The sequence below is a fragment of the Nerophis ophidion genome, linkage group LG18 (assembly GCF_033978795.1).
Source record: "Nerophis ophidion isolate RoL-2023_Sa linkage group LG18, RoL_Noph_v1.0, whole genome shotgun sequence".
NCBI classification, from domain to species: domain Eukaryota; kingdom Metazoa; phylum Chordata; class Actinopteri; order Syngnathiformes; family Syngnathidae; genus Nerophis; species Nerophis ophidion.
Window position 1 is genome coordinate 3,336,938 of NC_084628.1, and position 21,504 is coordinate 3,358,441.

Genomic DNA, 21,504 nt, shown 5'->3' on the forward strand with positions numbered 1-21,504 from the left:
AATTGTTTGTTTACATTGGCAGCACTGTGTGACGTCACAGGGAAATGGATAGTTGCATCGCAAATAGCGAAAATCAAGCACTTTAAAGCTTTTTTAGGGAAATTCCGAGACCGGTAAAATTTTGAAAAAAACTTCAAAAAATACAACAAGCCACCGGGAACTGATTTTTGTTGTTTGTAACCCTTTTGAAATTGTGATAATGTTCCCCTTTAAACTTTCGTTTGGGTATGCGGTATTAATTTGGAAGCCAAATGGCAGCGAGCATTCCACCAGTTCACATGTCAGGACACACAGTTTGAACTGTATTAAAAGGTGGACACACACTAACCTGGGGATGGCTCATATGTGCATGTGTCTCATATAAAAAGACAAACTAAAACCAGGTCAGAGATAAAGCAGAAGATTCCTATCAATGCTGAAGGATATTGAAGCCTTAATAAGAAAATAGATATATCGTTCTGGCTTAAACATTTTTTTCTGGTGATAGCTTTATTTGTTTTCTTGATACAGATCAAAGAAAGGCAATATACAATGGCAGCAAATGCATGGACCCCTATTCCTTTTAAATCTGGAATGCCTTAAAAAACACCCAAAAATTATGTGGAATTGCAGTGGAACCTCAATTGACGAACTTCTTCGATTTACCAAAATTAGTCCGTATAAAAATTTTATTTTATTTAGCCTGTATTTAACCAGAACCATCAATCTGTCAATCCTCTCTCTGTCAGGTATGCTTTAGTGTAGGAACCTTGTCTCATTACACAAACGTTTCATCCAGCCATTGTGTAACTCACAGCATAAGCATTTTTCTGACCTCTATCTGTCAGCAGAGCAGTGTTGTCGTAAACTACTGTGCTAATTGCTCAATTTGAGCGCTTTTAAAAAATTTTCAGCTATTTTGACAGCATTTTTCTAGTTTTGCGGGCGCATTATGAGCCAAAGAAAACAATGACCAAGCAATGTGTGGTTTGACATATTCAGGAAGTATCCAAAGCGTTATTTCTTCGTAATCAAAATATATGTTCATATATATATATATATATATATATATATAAATACAAAATATAAATACTTTGCTCACCGAAACTGGATGTTTTGATGAAATATCCACTTCCGCTGGCGACTGCGTCGAATGACGTGGCTCGGCCAAAGCTGGCGTAAAAGTCACGGTCGGGTCACACACAGGTCGCATTGCGTTTAGACTGAAGTCACATTTGAAAAGATCAGATTCCAATTGGATTCAGGACTACCTCTCGATGCGACCTGAGTCTGATGCCAAAATATGAGATTTGAAGCACTTTGGAGCGTTTAAAACAGTGCTTTTCAATCTTTTTTGAGCCGCGGCACACTTTTTACATTTATAAAATTCTGCGGCACACCACCAACCCAAATGACACTCGATTTTTTCCCGATTTAAAAGGATTCTGTATTCATTCAATACATAGGATTTCAGCAGGATCTACCCCAGTCTGCTGACATGCAAGCGGAGTAGTAGATTTTTGTAAAAAGCTTTTATAATTGTAAAGGACAATGTTTTATCAACTGATTGCAATAATGTAAATTTGTTTTAACTATTAAACGAACCAAAAATATGACTTATTTTATCTTTGTGAAAACATTGGACACAGTGTGTTGTCAAGCTTATGAGATGTGATGCAAGTGTAAGCCACTGTGACACTATTGTTATTTTTATTTATTTTATAAATGTCTAATGATAATGTCAATGAGGGATTTTTAATCACTGCTATGCTGAAATTATAACTAATATTGATACTGTTGCTGATAATATTCATTTTTGTTTCACTACTTTTGGTTTGTTCTGTGTGGTGTTTGTGTCTCCTCTCAATTGCTGTGTTTATTGCAGTGTTGCTGGGTCAGGTTTGGTTTTGGAATTGGATTGCATTGTTATGGTATTGCTTTGTTTTGTTAGAGTGATTGAAAAAAAAATTTAAAAATTTAAATCGATTACTTAAAAATGAGAATCGATTCTGAATCGCACAACTTGAGAATCGCGATTCAAATTCGAATCGATTTTTTCCCACACCCCTAATATTTACATTAAAAAAAATAAAGCCAAGATTTACATTTTTTGTGCTTCCCTATATCGTGGAAAAATATCGAAATCCATTTTAGCACCTTTACCTTTTAAACATTGATGTGTTGAAAACCACTTTATTACATTTCGGAGCTTAGGAAGCGGCTAACTTGAGCTGCGCCGGTGGTCATTAAACGCAGCAGCTGCAGCTCTGCTACATGTTTGACAGACTGTGGGGAGTCTTCCCTGTCAAACAGTAGCTCAGGTTGAGCGGCCACTGTTCACATTTATTATTAACTATTCCACTCAACAAGGCGGCACATGAGGTGTAATCCTCAACAGTCTGCAACTGAGCGCCAAACAGACATTCCTACAGTATTCTTGAAGCGCTTTAGACTATTGGTCAAAGTGTGGCCGAGATGACAGTGTCTTTTTCCACTTATGTCACATGTGACTGCATCAACACTATTTCCATTAGAGATGGCCGATAATATCAAACTTCCGATATTTTCAGCCGATAAATGCTTTAAAATGTAATATCGGAAATTATCAGTATAAAAAAGTAAAATGTAAGACTATTTAAAACGCCGCTGTATGGAGTGGTACAGAGCAGTTGCTTCTCCCAGTCATACTTGCCAACCCTCCTGATTTTCCCAGGAGTCTCACCAATTTCAGTGCCCATCCCAAAAATCTCCTGGGGCAACCATTCTTCCGAATTTCTCCTGATTTCCACCCCGAAAACAATATTGGGGGCGTGCCTTAGAGGCACTGCCTTTGCGTGCCAGGCAGTCACATAATATCTACAGCTCTTTACACACACACAATTGAATCCAAAGCATACTTGGTCAACAGCCATACAGGTCACACTGAGGGTGGCCTTAAAAACAACTTTAACACTGTTACAAAGAAGTGCCACACTGTGAACCCACACCAAACCAGAATGACAAACACATTTCGGGAGAACATCTGCACGGTAACACAACATGAAAGCAACAGAACAAATACCCAGAACCCCTTGCAGCACTAACTCTTCCGGGACACTAAAATAACCCCCACACACACACACCTCAACCCCCCCACCCCCCAACTCCGCCCACCTCAACCTCCTCATGCTCCTCATGCATGTCCCAAATTAGAAGCTGCTTTTTTTAGGGCATGTTAAAAAAAAATAATGCACTTTGTGACATCAATAATAAATATGGCAGTGCCATGTTGGCATTTTTTTCCATAACTCGAGTTGATTCATTTAGAAAATCTTGTTATGTTGCTTAACGCATCCAGCAGGGCCTCACAACAAAATTTGGCATAGTAATGTGCTAATTCCACGACTGTAGCTATCGGTATCAGTTGATATCGAAATCGGTCATTAAGATACAATATCGGAATATCGGCGAAAAAGCCATTATCGGACATCTCTCATTCCCATCCTTTACACAATTTTAAGTTAATGCACAGTAAATCCCACACCCACAGGGGTTTTTGCATTAGAGTAGATCTAATTTATTGAAATATAGAGTATCTTATTGAGGACTGAAAGTACATTAAGTGTTGAAGCAAGCAATTCATATTTATGTTAATGATGACTGATGTGTGGCTGAGCAGATGGTCTGCCTGCATTAATTGATGGAATGCACACTTAAGCACAAAAACATCAATCACCATTCAACGAGGTTTTGGAATGTATAAAATAATACTCTATGTTGAAAGAGTTATTTTCCAGCAATACCAACTGCGGCAGCAAATAGCAGGAATTTTGCCACAACACATGTATCCACCACAAAAACATTACTCTAAATAGAAGCCGTGCCTGAAATAATCAATCAGGTATGTCACCCACTTGAACGAATAAACGCCTCACCTCAAATCATTGACTCCTCTGTCTACTCAGGGAAAACCAGTGATTTGGTGATTGTGAAGAAATATTGGGCCATAACCACAACATGCCCCGCCTGCAAAGCTGACATGGTATCTGTGAAGTCAATGTTTAGGGTGGAGTTTGAAGAGAAAAAGGCGGCTGCATTCCGAGATATTGACCTGGAAGGAATCAATCAATCAATCAATCAATCAATGTTTCTATATATAGCCCTGAATCACAAGTGTCTCAAAGGGCTGCACAAGCCACAACGACATCCGCGGTGTAGAGCCCACATAACGGCAAGGAAAAACTCACAACCCAGTGGGATGTCAATGTGAAAGACTATGAGAAACCTTGGAGAGGACTGCAGATGCAATGGACGTCGAGTGGGTCTAACATAATATTGTGAAAGTCCAGTCCAAATTGGATCTAACATAATAGTGAGAGTCCAGTCCATAGTGGATCTAACATAATAGTGAAAGTCCAGTCCATAGTGGATCTAACATAATAGTGAGAGTCCAGTCCATAGTGGATCTAACATAATAGTGAGAGTCCAGTCCATAGTGGATCTAACATAATATTGTGAGAGTCCAGTCCATAGTGGATCTAACATAATATTGTGGAAGTCCAGTCCATAGTGGATCTAACATAATAGTGAAAGTCCAGTCCATAGTGGATCTAACATAATAGTGAGGGTCTAGTCCATAGTGGTTCTAACATAATATTGTGAAAGTCCGGTCCATAGTGGATCTAAAATAATATTGTGAGAGTCCAGTCCATAGTGGATCTAACATAATAGTGAGAGTCTAGTCCAAAGTGGATCTAACATAATAGGGAGAGTCCAGTCCATAGTGGATCTAAAATAATATTCTGAAAGTCCAGTCCATAGTGGATCTAAAATAATATTGTGAGAGTCCAGTCCATAGTGGATCTAACATAATAGTGAGAGTCCAGTCCATAGTGGATCTAACATAATAGTGAGAGTCTAGTCCATAGTGGATCTAACATAATAGTGAAAGTCCAGTCCATAGTGGATCTAACATAATAGTGAGAGTCTAGTCCATAGTGGTTCTAACATAATATTGTGAAAGTCCGGTCCATAGTGGATCTAAAATAATATTGTGAGAGTCCAGTCCATAGTGGATCTAACATAATAGTGAGAGTCTAGTCCAAAGTGGATCTAACATAATAGGGAGAGTCCAGTCCATAGTGGAACTAAAATAATATTCTGAAAGTCCAGTCCATAGTGGATCTAACATAATAGTGAGAGTCCAGTCCATAGTGGATCTAACATAATAGTGAGAGTCTAGTCCATAATGGATCTAACATAATAGTGAGAGTACAGTCCATAGTGGATCTAAAATAATATTGTGAGAGTCCAGTCCATAGTGGATCTAACATAATAGTGAGAGTCCAGTCCATAGTGGATCTAACATAATAGTGAGAGTCTAGTCCATAGTGGATCTAACATAATAGTGAGAGTCCAGTCCATAGTGGATCTAACATAATATTGTGGAAGTCCAGTCCATAGTGGATCTAACATAATAGTGAAAGTCCAGTCCATAGTGGATCTAACATAATAGTGAGGGTCTAGTCCATAGTGGTTCTAACATAATATTGTGAAAGTCCGGTCCATAGTGGATCTAAAATAATATTGTGAGAGTCCAGTCCATAGTGGATCTAACATAATAGTGAGAGTCTAGTCCAAAGTGGATCCAACATAATAGGGAGAGTCCAGTCCATAGTGGATCTAAAATAATATTCTGAAAGTCCAGTCCATAGTGGATCTAAAATAATATTGTGAGAGTCCAGTCCATAGTGGATCTAACATAATAGTGAGAGTCCAGTCCATAGTGGATCTAACATAATAGTGAGAGTCTAGTCCATAGTGGATCTAACATAATAGTGAAAGTCCAGTCCATAGTGGATCTAACATAATAGTGAGAGTCTAGTCCATAGTGGTTCTAACATAATATTGTGAAAGTCCGGTCCATAGTGGATCTAAAATAATATTGTGAGAGTCCAGTCCATAGTGGATCTAACATAATAGTGAGAGTCTAGTCCAAAGTGGATCTAACATAATAGGGAGAGTCCAGTCCATAGTGGAACTAAAATAATATTCTGAAAGTCCAGTCCATAGTGGATCTAACATAATAGTGAGAGTCCAGTCCATAGTGGATCTAACATAATAGTGAGAGTCTAGTCCATAATGGATCTAACATAATAGTGAGAGTACAGTCCATAGTGGATCTAAAATAATATTGTGAGAGTCCAGTCCATAGTGGATCTAACATAATAGTGAGAGTCCAGTCCATAGTGGATCTAACATAATAGTGAGAGTCTAGTCCATAGTGGATCTAACATAATAGTGAGAGTACAGTCCATAGTGGATCTAAAATAATATTGTGGAAGTCCAGTCCATGGTGGATCCAACATAATAGTGAGAGTCCAGTCTATAGTGGATCTAAAATAATATTGTGAAAGTCCAGTCCATAGTGGATCTAACATAATAGTGAGAGTCCAGTCCATAGTGGATCTAACATAATAGTGAAAGTCCAGTCCATAGTGGATCTAACATAATAGTGAGAGTCTAGTCCATAGTGGATCTAACATAATAGTGAGAGTACAGTCCATAGTGGATCTAAAATAATATTGTGGAAGTCCAGTCCATGGTGGATCCAACATAATAGTGAGAGTCCAGTCTATAGTGGATCTAAAATAATATTGTGAAAGTCCAGTCCATAGTGGATCTAACATAATAGTGAGAGTCCAGTCCATAGTGGATCTAACATAATAGTGAAAGTCCAGTCCATAGTGGATCTAACATAATAGTGAGAGTCCAGTCCATAGTGGATCTAACATAATAGTGAAAGTCCAGTCCATAGTGGATCTAACATAATAGTGAGAGTCCAGTCCATAGTGGATCTAACATAATAGTGAAAGTCCAGTCCATAGTGGATCTAACATAATAGTGAGAGTCTAGTCCATAGTGATGGGAAAAAAGAAAAATCTGATGCTGGCCGATAGGAAAAGAAGGTCCCATGTTATTCTCTACAGTTAAGTAAAGCTTTTACAGTCCAACAGGTGGCGACTTGTCCAGGGTGTACCCCGCCTTCCGCCCAATTGTAGCTGAGATAGGCGCCAGCGCCCCCCGCGACCCCGAAAGGGAATAAGCGGTAGAAAATGGATGGATGGATGGATTATTCACACCTGGCATTTTTTTTTTACTTTGTTATTTTTAATCAACTAGCATATTTTTTTTCTTGTTTAGAAATACAACAGAGGTCTCCCAGAAGATATTATTATCATGGGAAAACGTTTCTCAGAGTTTATTTACAATTAAAAAACTAGACTATTTTCCAGGGGTATAAATAATTCCGGGCTTGACTGTAAGTAGTAAGATCTTCGTATTCCATCCATCCATTTCATACCACTTGTCCCTTTTGGGGTCGCAGGGGGTGCTGGAGCCTATCTCAGCTGCATTCGGGCGGAAGGCGGGGTCCACCCTGGACAAGTCGCCACCTCATCACAGGGCCAACACAGATAGACAGACAACATTCACACACTAGGGACCATTTAGTGTTGCCAATCAACCTATCCCCAGGTGCATGTCTTTGGAAGTGGGAGGAAGCCGGAGTACCCGGAGGGAACCCACACAGGCGTATTATTTTTTTTAAATGTAATTAATGAGCTAAAAATATATATATATATATTTTTTAAAGGATCTATGATGAATTATGTATTTTCTTACACTGTTGGATACCCGTGTTAAACAATGCCAAGGCGTGATATCATAAAGTTCATGCATTTTGGCTAAGTTGGAGACGGTGCAGGTGGAGGCCCCCTTGGAGTCCTGGGTTGTAGATGACCTGACTGACAGACCACAGTACGTGCGACTGCAGGACTGTCTTTCTGACAGGCTGGTCAGCAACACCGGGGCCCCGCAGGGCACAGTCCTCTCCCCCTTCCTCTTCACCATTTACACCACTATTACTCAGAGTCCTGCCACCTTCAGAAGTTTTCTGATGACTCTGCGATAGTAGGGTATATTGGGGATGGTGATGATGAGGAATACAGGGCACTGGTGGAGGACTTTGTCACATGGTGTGGAAAGAACCACCACCAGCTCAATGTGGCGAAGACCAAGGAGCTGGTTGTGGACCTGGGAAGGAGGAGGAGTACTCCCACGACCCTTGTTTCCATCAGGGGGGTGGATGTGGACATGGTTGAGGATTATAAATACCTCGGTGTACACATCGGCAACAAGCTGAATGGGTACAAACATGCGGAGGCCCTCTACAAGAAGGGACAGAGCTGCCTCTACTACCTCAGGAGGCTAGGATCCTTCAACGTCTGTACAAAGATGGTGAAGATGTTCTACGAGTCTGTTTGCGAGGGACACAAACAGACTGGACAAGCTGGTAAAGAAGGTCAGTAACGTGGTGGGAGTGGAGCTAGACTCTCTGGCGGTGGTGTCAGAGAGGAGAAGTCTAGCAAAACTCCTAGTCATTATGGACAACACCTCCCACCCACTACACTCAGACCTTGCGGAGAGAATGAGCACATTCAGTGGAAGGCTCAGACTCCCAAAATGCAACACGGAACGACACAGGAGGTCCTTCATACCGACGGCCATCAGACTGTATAATGCATATGTTCATTCTTGAATGCACTTAAATGTAGAATATATTTATATTACTCACATATTATATATTACAGTTGTGTTCAAAATTATTCAACAATTTTGGTGTTTTAGAAAGTTGGACATTTATTCCGTATTTTGTTTATTGTCATATCAAATAAAGATGCATCAAATAGACAAATGCAACTTAAATTACAACATTATATTTTATAACATACCAAACAGTGTCATTTCTCTCACTATCTCATTGACAAAATGATTCAACCCCTTGAAGATCATAACTCTTAAGAACAGAATTTGAAAAAGGTATTTCCAATCAGGTGTTGAAAACACCTGTAGATGTGATTAGAACCATAACGAGCAACAATTAAACTGATTGAAAAAGACTGTGACGCTCAGCTTCTTGTAGATGGTCAACGGTGTATTTGCAACATGGTGAAGTCCAGGGAGTGGTCAAAGAAGTCAAGAAAGGAGATAATTACTCTTCATAAGAAAGGATGTGGATATAGGAAAATAGCAAAGACATTACACATTCCAAGAGACACAGTTGGAAGCAAAATTCGCAAGTTTAAAGCTAAAGGCACAGTGGAAACACTACCTGGGCGTGGTAGAAAGAGTATGCTGTGTGAAATTTGAAGCATACAGTGGTGAAAACCCCCCGGGTAACAGCTGAGGAACTACAACAGGACATTGCAGAGGGGGGAACGCAGGTTTGGTCCCAGACAATAAGGCGTGCACTACGAGATGAAGGCCTCCATGACAGAACTCCAAGGTGTACTCCACTTCTGACTACCAGGCACAAGAAAATAGACTCCAGTATGCCAAAAATCATCTGGACAAACCCCAAAGGTTTTGGGAAACTGTTCTATGGAGTGATGAGACAAAACTGGAACTCTTTGGGCCTATGAATCAACGTTATGTCTGGAGGAGAAAAAATGAAGCTTACAAAGAGAAGAACACCTTGCCTACTGTTAAGCATGGTGGGGGGTCAATCATACTCTGGGGCTGTTTCTCTGCCTCAGGTACCGGGAATCTCCAGCGCGTTCAAGGCATTATGAATTCTATTTCCTAGCAGGATATATTAGCTGCAAATGTCATGAAGTCAGTGACGAAGCTGAGGCTTGGGAGACGTTGGACCTTCCAACAGGACAACGATCCCAAGCATATCTCCAAATAAACAGAGTGGTTGCAGAAAAAGGGCTGGAAGACTCTGGAGTGGCCTTTACAGTCGCCAGACCTAAATCCCATAGAAAACCTGGGGTGGGACTCGAAGAAGGCAGTTGCAGCACACAAGCCCAAGAATATGAATGAACTGGAGGCCTTTGCCCAAGAGGAATGGGCTAAAATACCTAAAATATGTATCACGTTTGAAGGATGTCATTACTGCCAAAGGGTGTTCTACTAAGTACTAAAGATGCATGGAACTAGGGGGTTGAATCATTTTAGTGTTACAATGTAAGTTGCATTTGTCTATTTGACACATCTTTATTTGATATGACTGTAAACAAAATACGGAATAAATGTCCAACTTGCTAAAACACCAAAATTGTGTGGGGGTTGAATAATTTGGATCACAACTGTATATACTATATATTATGATATATATTATATTATTTATTATTATTATTGTCTATTGTAAGCAAACCGTGGTGCTGAATTTCCCCCAGGGATCAATAAAGTACTTCCTATTCTATTCTATTTAAACAAATGACTTTTTTTTTTTTTTACCGATGTAAGACAAGAACACATTTTTCTTTTCATGCATGAATTCTAATTTGTAAAATATGTTAAGTGCAAGGTTGCCAACAATGCAGCTGATGGGAAAACACTATTCATCCCACTAAGCCCTCTAAAAAAACACCAACAATACCCCCATCTACATGTTGTGACCTGAATATTAACTAAGTATTAGCAGACAAACTGTTTTTAGCAGCGCCGTGATCACACAGAGGGAACTGGCTTATGTTGCTATATTGACATACGGTACTAAGCTGCCGCTGCATCGCCTCTTCTGTTGGTAGAAGTTAATTCTATATTATAAATCCTGACTCTAACCTGGATATTAGAAAGATGTGGCCATGAATGGACACATTTGACATTAAACTCAGACCCCGACAAAGTGAGAAACAACCGAAAAGAGGTTTGTTTGCAGCACCTTTTTTTATTATTACATGGGAGCATTAGGGAAACATTTTTTTACATAGATGGGAAGATATAAACATCCCATCAGTCGGCATCCTTGTGAGAGCAGATATTGTACAGTAATTGTTTTATTATGTTCATAGTTCGCATATCTTGTTTAGCAGTTAGCAATCAATACTGATGCATGATGCACACAAACTGTATTTAAAGGGAAAAGTGAACATTGTGGTGCGTCTGAAATGAATACGCCGTAGAATAATAAATATTACATGTTAATATGGCTGTGGGGCTGTCTTGGTTGACAAGACTCTGCAGCATCGCGTGGACATCGGGGGCGGTTGCTCTGGATTGGCAGACCTGGGTGGTGGTTCCTCTCTTTAAGAAGGGGGACCGGAGGGTGTGTTCCAACTATCGTGGGATCACACTCCTCAGCCTCCCCGGCAAGGTTTATTCAGGTGTACTGGAGAGGAGGCTTCGCCGGATAGTCGAACCTCGGATTCAGGAGGAACAGTGTGGTTTTCGTCCTGGTCGTGGAACTGTGGACCAGCTCTATACTCTCGGCAGCGTTCTTGAGGGTGCATGGGAGTTTGCCCAACCAGTCTACATGTGCTTTGTGGACTTGGAGAAGGCATTCGACCGTGTCCCTCGGGAAGTCCTGTGGGGAGTGTTCAGAGAGTATGGGGTATCGGACTGTCTTATTGTGGCGGTCCACTCCCTGTATGATCAGTGTCAGAGCTTGGTCCGCATTGCTGGCAGTAAGTCGGACACGTTTCCAGTGAGGGTTGGACTCCGCCAAGGCTGTCCTTTGTCACCGATTCTGTTCATAACTTTTATGGACAGAATTTCTAGGCGCAGCCAAGGCGTTGAGGGGTTCCGGTTTGGTGGCCACGGGATTAGGTCTCTGCTTTTTGCAGATGATGTAGTCCTGATGGCTTCATCTGACCGGGATCTTCAGCTCTCACTGGATCGGTTCGCAGCCGAGTGTGAAGCGACTGGAATGAGAATCAGCACCTCCAAGTCCGAGTCCATGGTTCTCGCCCGGAAAAGGGTGGAGTGCCATCTCCGGGTTGGGGAGGAGACCCTGCCCCAAGTGGAGGAGTTCAAGTACCTAGGAGTCTTGTTCACGAGTGGGGGAAGAGTGGATGGTGAGATCGACAGGCGGATCGGTGCGGCGTCTTCAGTAATGCGGACGTTGTATCGATCCGTTGTGGTGAAGAAGGAGCTGAGCCGGAAGGCAAAACTCTCAATTTACCGGTCGATCTACGTTCCCATCCTCACCTATGGTCATGAGCTTTGGGTCATGACCGAAAGGATAAGATCACGGGTACAAGCGGCCGAAATGAGTTTCCTCCGCCGTGTGGCGGGGCTCTCCCTTAGAGATAGGGTGAGAAGCTCTGCCATCCGGGAGGAGCTCAACGTAAAGCCGCTGCTCCTCCACATCGAGAGGAGCCAGATGAGGTGGTTCGGGCATCTGGTCAGGATGCCACCCGAACACCTCCCTAGGGAGGTGTTTAGGGCACGTCCAGCTGGTAGGAGGCCACGGGGAAGACCCAGGACACGTTGGGAAGACTATGTCTCCCGGCTGGCCTGGGAACGCCTCGGGATCCCCCGGGAAGAGCTAGACGAAGTGGCTGGAGATAGGGAAGTCTGGGCTTCCCTGCTTAGGCTGCTGCCCCCGCGACCCGACCTCGGATGGGCGGAGGATGATGGATGGATGGATGGATGGAATATGAATGTGTCTGTTACTACCTTACATATATACTTACAGCCTGTATATAAACATTGATGGAGGCTTTTGATTGTTTTAGAACGCTTTATAAGCGGAAATAGAGCAACTCCTATTGACTATTGTTAACTGACTTTGGCTAGCTTTTATTTACAAGTTAAAGTGCATAAAAACATGTAAACATGTGCGTGCTTGTCTCACATAAAGATTGTGAATGATTTAAAGGGGAACAGCACTGTTTTTTGTCATTTTGCCCATGACTTAGGATTCCTATGTGAGACAAGCACACACGTTTTTCACTTTTATTAGTGTTCTAAATCACAAAAAAACACTAGCAAGAGGTGGCTAACAATGTGGCTAATAGGGATTTGATCTAATCCACCCAAAAAAAGCCCTGTAAAAACATCCAAAAACGGCCAACAATACTCCATTTACATAGTATGACCTGCATATTAACAAAGAATTAGCAACATTGTTATTGTTAGAGTGTCTTCATTTAGAGAAAGATGTTGTTAGTCAAGGAGGGTGTGAAACCACTATATAACTAATATAAAGACAATATAACATACATCCATAAACGTGGATGCAGATGCAAAAGTGCAATATATTTATCTGTACAGTAATCTATTTATTTATATCTGCACCTTATTGCTCTTTTATCCTGCACTACCATGAGCTAATGCAGTGGTTCTTGACCTTTTTGTATCCCCTGTGAACTTTTTTTAAATTCAAGTACCCCCTAATCAGAGCAAAGCATTTTTGCTTGAAAAAAAGAGATAGAGAAGTAAAATACAGCACTATGTCATCAGTTTCTGATTCATTGAATTATATAACAATGCAAAAATATTGCTCACTTGTAGTGGTCTTTCTTCAACTATTTGGAAAAAAGATATAAAAAATAAACAAGTGATTCAATTATAAGTAAAGATTTCTACAGATAGAAGTAATCATCAACTTAAAGTGCCCTCTTTGGGGATTGTAATAGAGATCCATCTGGATTCATCAACTTAATTCTTAACATTTGTTCACAAAAAAAATAAATCTTTAACATCAATATTTATGGAACATGTCCACAAAAAAATCTAGCTATCAACACTGAATATTGCATTGTTTTCACAGTTTATGAACTTACATTCATATTTTGTTGAAGTATTATTCAATAAATATATTTATAAAGGATTTTTGAATTGTTGCTATTTTTAGAATATTCCCAAAAAAATCTCACGTACCCCTTGGCATACCTTCAAGTACCCCCAGGGGTACGCGTACCCCCATTTGAGAACCACTGAGCTAATGCATCGAAATGTTGTTCTTATCTGTACTGTAAAGTTCAAATCTGAATGACAATAAAAGGAAGTCTAAGTCTCTAAGTCTAACTGGGCATGTGTTTGTCAGACAACTGCCTTTAGCTATAATGTTAGCCAACTATTACTAGCTTTTATTTACAATGTACAACGCATAATAAAAAATAAAAAAATGTGTTCTTGTCTTACATAGGGATCGTGAGGGATAGGCAAAATCCCCAAAAAGTGCAGTTCCCCTTTAAGTACCAGTTGAGTGGAAAAACTATTTGACTTTATATGCTTAATTGTGTTTCATTGTACCCATTAAACCATATTCAGTTGTATTCCCAATCCACAAAGTATGTAAAAATACCGTCTAAACATCACTAAGTGCCACAATTTCCGACGGCCATTTTAAATTTTCCGCTTCGAAAGTCTTAAGCAATTCCCGTAGATTTGCGGTCAGATGACGTCAGGAAGGGAACGCCACTGCACTCTGACCATATCAGCAGATCAGTCATACTGGAAATATGTGCTGCCTATCCTTCACAACACTTATGTAAGACATCAACATAGGGCTGGGCGATATATCGATATATTCAATATATCGCGGGTTTGTCTCTGTGCGATATAGAAAATGACTATATCGTGATATTTGAGGAGACGTTCTCAAGCAGTTCCTTTTAGCTGCAGGCATTACACTTCAATCTTTGTTGTCTTTTCTTCACACAGAGACATGAATCAAGCGCACCTTCTTACATACGTCACATACATATACGCCATCGCGTAGCAGAGAGGTAGTGACATGGGTGACGTTAGCTGTGGTACGAGGGGTAATACGAGAGAAAAAAGGTCCAAATGAAGGAAGAATTCATTCCTAAGAAAAACAGCAGGGGTTCCATCGTCTGGCGGTGGTTTGGCTTCAAGTGGGAATATGACGAATAAACAACCGTAATTTGTCAAGTGTGGGGCAAAAGCGTTGCCCACATCTGAGGTCCTCTCCAAGGTTTCTCATAGTCAGCATTGTCACTGGCATCCCACTGGATGTGAATTTTCCTTGCCCTTATGTGGGTTCTTCCGAGGATGTCAAAGTCGTAGTGGTTTGTGCAGTCCTTTGAGACATTTGTGATTTAGGGTTGTATAAATAAACATTGATTGATTGATTGATTGATTGTGGTCCTCCAAGTACTATCATAATGACCAACACTGAAGTACAGAAGCATAGAAGGCTTAAGTGTTCATTAAAAACAGGGCAGATGTTTAATTTAAAAAGTATATTTAATATCGGTGGCCGCTGTAACTGCACAAGCATCAACTATGATATTCTATATACAGTACATACTTAGACTTCTTCGGCGTACTACTAGATGGAGCCCACAAAGAAGTGCTTCAAATGTAGATTACAACCAACATAGGTCCTCTTTAATGAACGAAAGATGTATAATCGAGCTGAAGTGTAGTCCTTTTTGTTGTACTCAATTCCCACAGTGATACACTCACATTTCAATGGTTTCAGCAGCATTAAAGCATGAGATGGTAGGAGAGAATGAACATGTTATTCTCGTAGTGGAGACCTCTAAGTAGGGCTGGGCGATATATCGATATACTCGATATATCGCGGGTTTGTCTCTGTGCAATATAGAAAATGACTATATCGTGATATCCGAGTATGCTTTCTCACGCAGTTGCTTTTAACTGCGGGCATTACACTACATGCTTTTTACACTCTTTCTTGTCTCTCCTTCTCACAGAGACGTAAACCAAGCGCACCTTCTTACACACGTCACGTGTGCAACATCACACACTCCCATGGAGCAGAGAGGTAGCGACATGGTAACGTTAGCTGTGATGCTCACGGTGAGGTGCGGGTGGCAATACGAGAGAGAGAAGGTGAGAGTCTGGTAACAAATGGAGGAAGAATTAATTACCGAGAAAAACAGCACGGGATCCATCGTCCGGCGATGGTTTGGCTTCAAGTGGGAATATGTTCAACATTTATGCGGCACTGCTAATGTAGCATCATTTGAAAAGTCACCCGATAGAGAATAAGGAGTGCTTGAAACTCCGCATGTCAACATCTCCGGCCAGTGCCACACCAACAAAATGCAGAAGCAACTATTTCCAGATCAACGCCGTATGAAAAAAAAAAAAGTCAACAACAGAAGGAGATAACGTCCGCAGGAACCTATTATGCAGCTCATTTTTATTTCACATGCACAAAAATATACTTTGTTTTTAACTATTGTAGTGGTGTTCTGTACAAAATGCGATTTGATTTCTTATTATGCAGCTCACTTTTGACATTTTTTTGAAAAAACTGTTGTGTGACATCATGCACAAAAGTGCACTTTATTTGTTTTAAACTATTTTAGTGGTGTTCTGTACTAAAAGTGCACTTTAATTTAGTGTTTTTTTGATATGTCATCTTGGTGACATCATGCACAAAAGTGCACTTATAGCTTGTTTTTAAAATGTCTCTGACAATCTTGCACTTTCTGTTTTGGAAATGACATGAATATTTGTGCCACTGCTTAATAACTGTTCAATAAATACAGTTTTGGTACATTGACTTAGTTGTGATTTCCCTCTCTGCATGAAAGTTTAACATGAGCATATATTAATGCAGTATGAAGAAGAATGTTTTAATGTAGACACATAGAATCATCATACTGCTGTGATTATATGCATCAAGTGTTCATTCAAGGCTAAGGCAATATATGGAGATATATATCCTGCATCGTGACATGGCCTAAAAATATCAAGATATTAATAAAAGGCCATATCGCCCAGCCATACCTCTAAGGTAGTTTGACCTAAAGCGGCGTATCCCTCGGCATTGACTACATAACCTGGCAAGTCTACAATGCAATTTCCCATTGTCCGTCTGTCCCTAAGATGCCCTAATTGCGTTGTCTTTTACACTCTGTGGGCGCACTAAAGACACCGGAGATGCCAAAATTGTGTTATGCACCAACTGCAGGTGGCGCAATAGTAGAAAAAGTTAGATTGAAGATGTCAAACTTCAACAAAGTTGCTAAAAATGGAACCGAGGCAGTTTTTGTCCATCGAGCTACGACTCTTCTATCTTCTCTTACAAGAGGGAGCGAGATGTGATTACAAGAAAGGGGCAGGGCAATGTTTGATCGCGGGGGGAAATTGGAGGTAAAAAGACAGATGGGTAAAAGGATGGATGATGTGAGGCTAAGTTTCATATTTAGCCTTTCATATAGTCTGCATATCCTCTGTGGAGTGGACCTCAGGATTGAGCTGGAGTGAGTACACTTGTATGTCGAGGGTTATACATCACTTACCCCTTTTTCTCTGCCTTGTCCTTGCCTTGGTTACGTCCCCGGTCCCTCTCTTTGTCTTTGTCGCGGCCCTTGTGTCGGCCGCGGTTGCTCCGGTCTCGGCTGCGGCTGCGGCTCCTACGGCGGCCGTGGCTCCCTCGGCGACTGCCGCTCTTGCTGCGGGAGCGCCGGTGACGAGAGTGGGACCTTAAAGACAAAGGCTACTTTTAGACCAAATCTTTATATAAGACATTTCTCCTCAGTTATTTCAGGTGGAGACACTTTTAATGCACACGATTTTTACTCTAACAAATATTACCGGTCCCACGGAGATAGAAGAAATGGACTTCTGTGTCGTAATCCCCACTTTTGTCAATAGTTTTGACAATAACATATACACTATGTAATAAAAACATAAAAAAAACTGACTTCAAAAGTGGAAAAATAGATTAAATCGATTGCAGATGACAGCCCACCTGATCTAACACTGTCTTCATGGGGTCGTTATAAGAAATAGAGGCAATGTAATTCTTGTGACTGTCACCAAAAGGCTTCCTTTAGCGTGCAAGTTCATCCTTCATTCTTTGGCTCTAATGACACAGTTACATAAAATCAAACCCACACACACACACACAGCAGTGATGGAGCCAATTAGAGGCGGGCTCAGAGGAGGACCCATCCTCGGTATTGATCCCAGGTGCTGACCCTCTGGTCTCGAAAAGATTTACAGTGGAAGATTTACTCTGTTATTTAAGGTTGTATGCACACAGCACTTGCATGGCAAACTATGACCTCCACCTCACATGAAGAAGGGAGGAAAGTAAACATACGTACTTATTAATGCAACTTGTCATACTATTCCAGCAAACACAATGTGAGCTGCTGTCGGTGTGTACATGCCCGTGTGATTCGAAACCCCTGTAGAAATCAGCAGCTGAGATACCGTTATTTTCCATCATCTATCATTTTATTGATTTGTCTATAAAAACAGTCAAACCTGCTGTCCACAAGCTTTATTGCTTCCCCCCCACCAACCCCTTTATTAGTTTGCAGTTTGGGAAATCCACAGCTGTCTCTCTGCTGACAGAAAACTAATCATTTTCTTCAGACTCCTGTCACCATCCAAACAGACAACAGTCTGACAACTGTTGCAGTCAATTAGGAGCAAAGGGGGACTATTCCCGATCGCTGGGGAAGAGCTGCACTATTTCAACTCCAAAAGAAAGTTCAATTCCTGATTTTTTTTTTGTCTTGAAGTTCAAAGCTATGTCGATTTAGTCAATTCTTGTACTCAGAAGAGAAATGTCCTACAAACCTGTGTAAAATATGGCACCCAAGACCACAAGAAGAGAGGAATGAGAGAAGGAAGGGGTGTCCCATTTCTAGAGTTTGGTAGAGAACTGTTTCTGGGATACCAGCAAAAGTAGTGCACCTTAAAACAACCACCGTCCAAGAAGAAAAACATAAAATGCAGGATGCCGTCTTTTGTAGGGTGCGCTCAAATTTGGACCAGTTTGTTAAGTATACTTTTATGTGTGCCTGAGGCCGGCATGGTTGATCATGCACGAGCATACAAACTAGAGAAGTCCGATAATATTGGACTGCCGATATTATCAGCCCATAAATGCTTTAAAATGTAATATCGGAAATTATCGGAAAATGTAAAATGTATGACTTTTTAAAACGCTGCTGTGTACACGAACGTAAGGAGAAGTACTGAGTGCCAATAAACCTTAAAGGGGAACATTATCACAATTTCAAAAGGGTTAAAAACAATAAAAATCAGTTCCCAGTGGCTTGTTATATTTTTTAAAGTTTTTTTCAAAATTTTACCGGTCTCGGAATATCCCTAAATAAAGCTTTAAAGTGCCTTATTTTCGGCTCTCTGCGAAGACACTGGCCATTTCCCTGTGACGTCACACAGTGCTGCCAATGTAAACAAACAATGGGAATACCACAGCAAGATATAGTGACATTAGCTCGGATTCAGACTCAGATTTCAGCGATTTAAGCGATTCAACAGATTACGCATGTATTGAAACAGATGTTTGGAGTATGAAAATATTGAAGAAGAAACTGAAGCTATTGAGCGAATAGCTATTGACGCTATTCATAGCCATAGCATGGCCGAATAGCTGCGTTAGCATCGCCGGTAAAATGTGCGGACCAAACGATCAGGACTTTCGCATCTTGTGACACTGGAGCAACTTAAATCCGTCGATTGGTAAGTGTTTGTTTCGCATTAAATGTGGGTGGAAGGAAACGTAATATAGTTGCAAATGCATCTGCAGGTTATCCATACATCTCTGTGCCATGTCTGCTTTAGCACCGCCGGTAAATAGCATGTTAGCATCGATTACCGTAGCATGTTAGCATTTATTAGCGGGCAGTCAACATCAACAAAACTCACCTTTTTGATTTCGTTGACTATCGTTGCAAATGCATCTGCAGGTTATCCATACATCTCTGTGCCATGTCTGCCTTAGCATCGCCGGTCAAATGTGGAGACACTCTGGCACATTCAATGGGGGTCTGGCGGCAGACAATTTCGCATCTTCGGGCCAGTGGTGCAACTTGAATCCCTCCCTGTTAGTGTTGTTACACCCTCCGACAACACACCGACGAGGCATGATGTCTCCAAGGTTCCAAAAAATAGTCAAAAAAACGGAAAATAACAGAGCTGAGACCCGGTGTTTGTAATGTGTTGAAAATGAAAATGGTGGGTGTGTTACCTCGGCGACGTCACATTCTGACGTCATCGCCTCCAGCTCGGTAAACAGAAAGGCGTTTAATTCGCCAAAATTCACCCATTTAGAGTTCGGAAATCGGTTAAAAAAATAGATGGTCTTTTTTCTGCACCATCAAGGTATATATTGACGCTTACATAGGTCTGCTGATAATGTTCCCCTTAAAGGCACTGCTTTTGCGTGCCGACCCGATCACTTAATATCTACGGCTTTTCACACACACAAGTGAATGCAAGGCATACTTGGTCAACAGCCATACAGGTCACACTGAGGGTGGCCGTATAAACAACTTTAACACTGTTACAAATATGCGCCACGCTGTGAACCCACACCAAACAAGAACGACAAACACATTTCGGGAGAGCCTCCACACCGTAACAGAACAAATACCCAGAACCGCATGCAACACTAACTCTTCCGGCAGGGGGGGGATTCTGGGTATTTGTTGTGTTGCGTTTATGTTGTGTTACTGTGAGGATGTTTTCCCGAAATGTGTTAGTCAATCTTGTTTGGTGTGGCTTCACAGCGTGGCGCATATTACTAAGAGTGTTAAAATTGTTTATATCACAACCATTAGTGTACTCTGTGTCACCCAGTATGCCTTGCAGTCGTGTGCGTGTTGCTGCGGAAGCCACACACATGATTCTGAACTGACAAGCAGATCGTACATGCTGTAGAAGGCGACAAACTCATTGGCTTCATAGCACGCCTTAATACTTATTACCTGGGTGACTTCCGGCAGTCATTCTAGAGAATATTATCAATCAATCAATCAATGTTTACTTATATAGCCCTAAATCACTAGTGTCTCAAAGGGCTGCACAAACCACTACGACATCCTCGGTAGGCCCACATAAGGGCAAGGAAAACTCACTCCCAGTGAGACATCGGTGACAATAATGACCCAGTGGGACGTCGGTGACAATGATGACTATGAGAACCTTGGAGGGGAGGAAAGCAATGGATGTCGAGCGGGTCTAACATGATACTGTGAAAGTTCAATCCATAATGGATCCAACACAGTCGCGAGAGTCCAGTCCAAAGCGGATCCAACACAGCAGCGAGAGTCCCGTTCACAGCGGAGCCAGCAGGAAACCATCCCAAGCGGAGGCGGATCAGCAGCGCAGAGATGTCCCCAGCCGATACACAGGCAAGCAGTACATGGCCACCGGATCGGACCGGACCCCCTCCACAAGGGAGAGTGGGACATAGGAGAAAAAGAAAAGAAACGGCAGACCAGATCTTCCTCTTGCTGGGAATTTAAGCTGCTGGTCACCCCCAAGTTCTTTTGATGACACATAAGCTGATTCTAAATGAATCCCAGACAGAAAAGGTATTTTCACATTTTATTCCAAAGCTTTGGAGAGACCAATCTATGAACAACACATTCAAATCGCATCGCCCAAGTTGATCTGCCAACACACCTGGAATTTTGCCTTTTTCACTACGCCACTCGTCCCCCCCTCCCCTACAGAGCAAATACTATTGTCTTACTCAGCTGGAGAAAGAAAGAGATAGGAAGCTGGAGAAAGAAAGAGATAGGAAGTAGCGTCTCCTATTCTCATCTTCGCTTTGTGACACAGGTCTTAAATGGCTCTTTGAATGGCAAAGGATACCGATCCCAGAACCATGTATATCAAATATTTCCGGATGGTTCAACCGCCACCCGCCCGAATCTAATTAAAATCGATTTTTTCGTCATGTCACCCGCCTGACCCGCGGTTTATCCGCGGATGAGACCGCAAACCGCGCATCTCTAGTGTCCACAAAGCACATCCGTACATGAC

At 41.4% G+C, this 21,504-nt stretch overlaps 1 protein-coding gene across 2 annotated transcripts in view; it reads right to left on the reverse strand.

The window, feature by feature from the left end:
• rsrc1 (arginine/serine-rich coiled-coil 1) overlaps positions 1–21,504 on the reverse strand; it is a 467,824-nt gene that overhangs the window by 379,067 nt on the left and 67,253 nt on the right. For both annotated transcript variants that reach the window (XM_061878367.1, XM_061878368.1), the window contains exon 4: positions 16,995–17,177. In XM_061878367.1, coding sequence (XP_061734351.1) covers positions 16,995–17,177 — 183 coding nt within the window. The remainder of the gene's footprint in view (positions 1–16,994; positions 17,178–21,504) is intronic.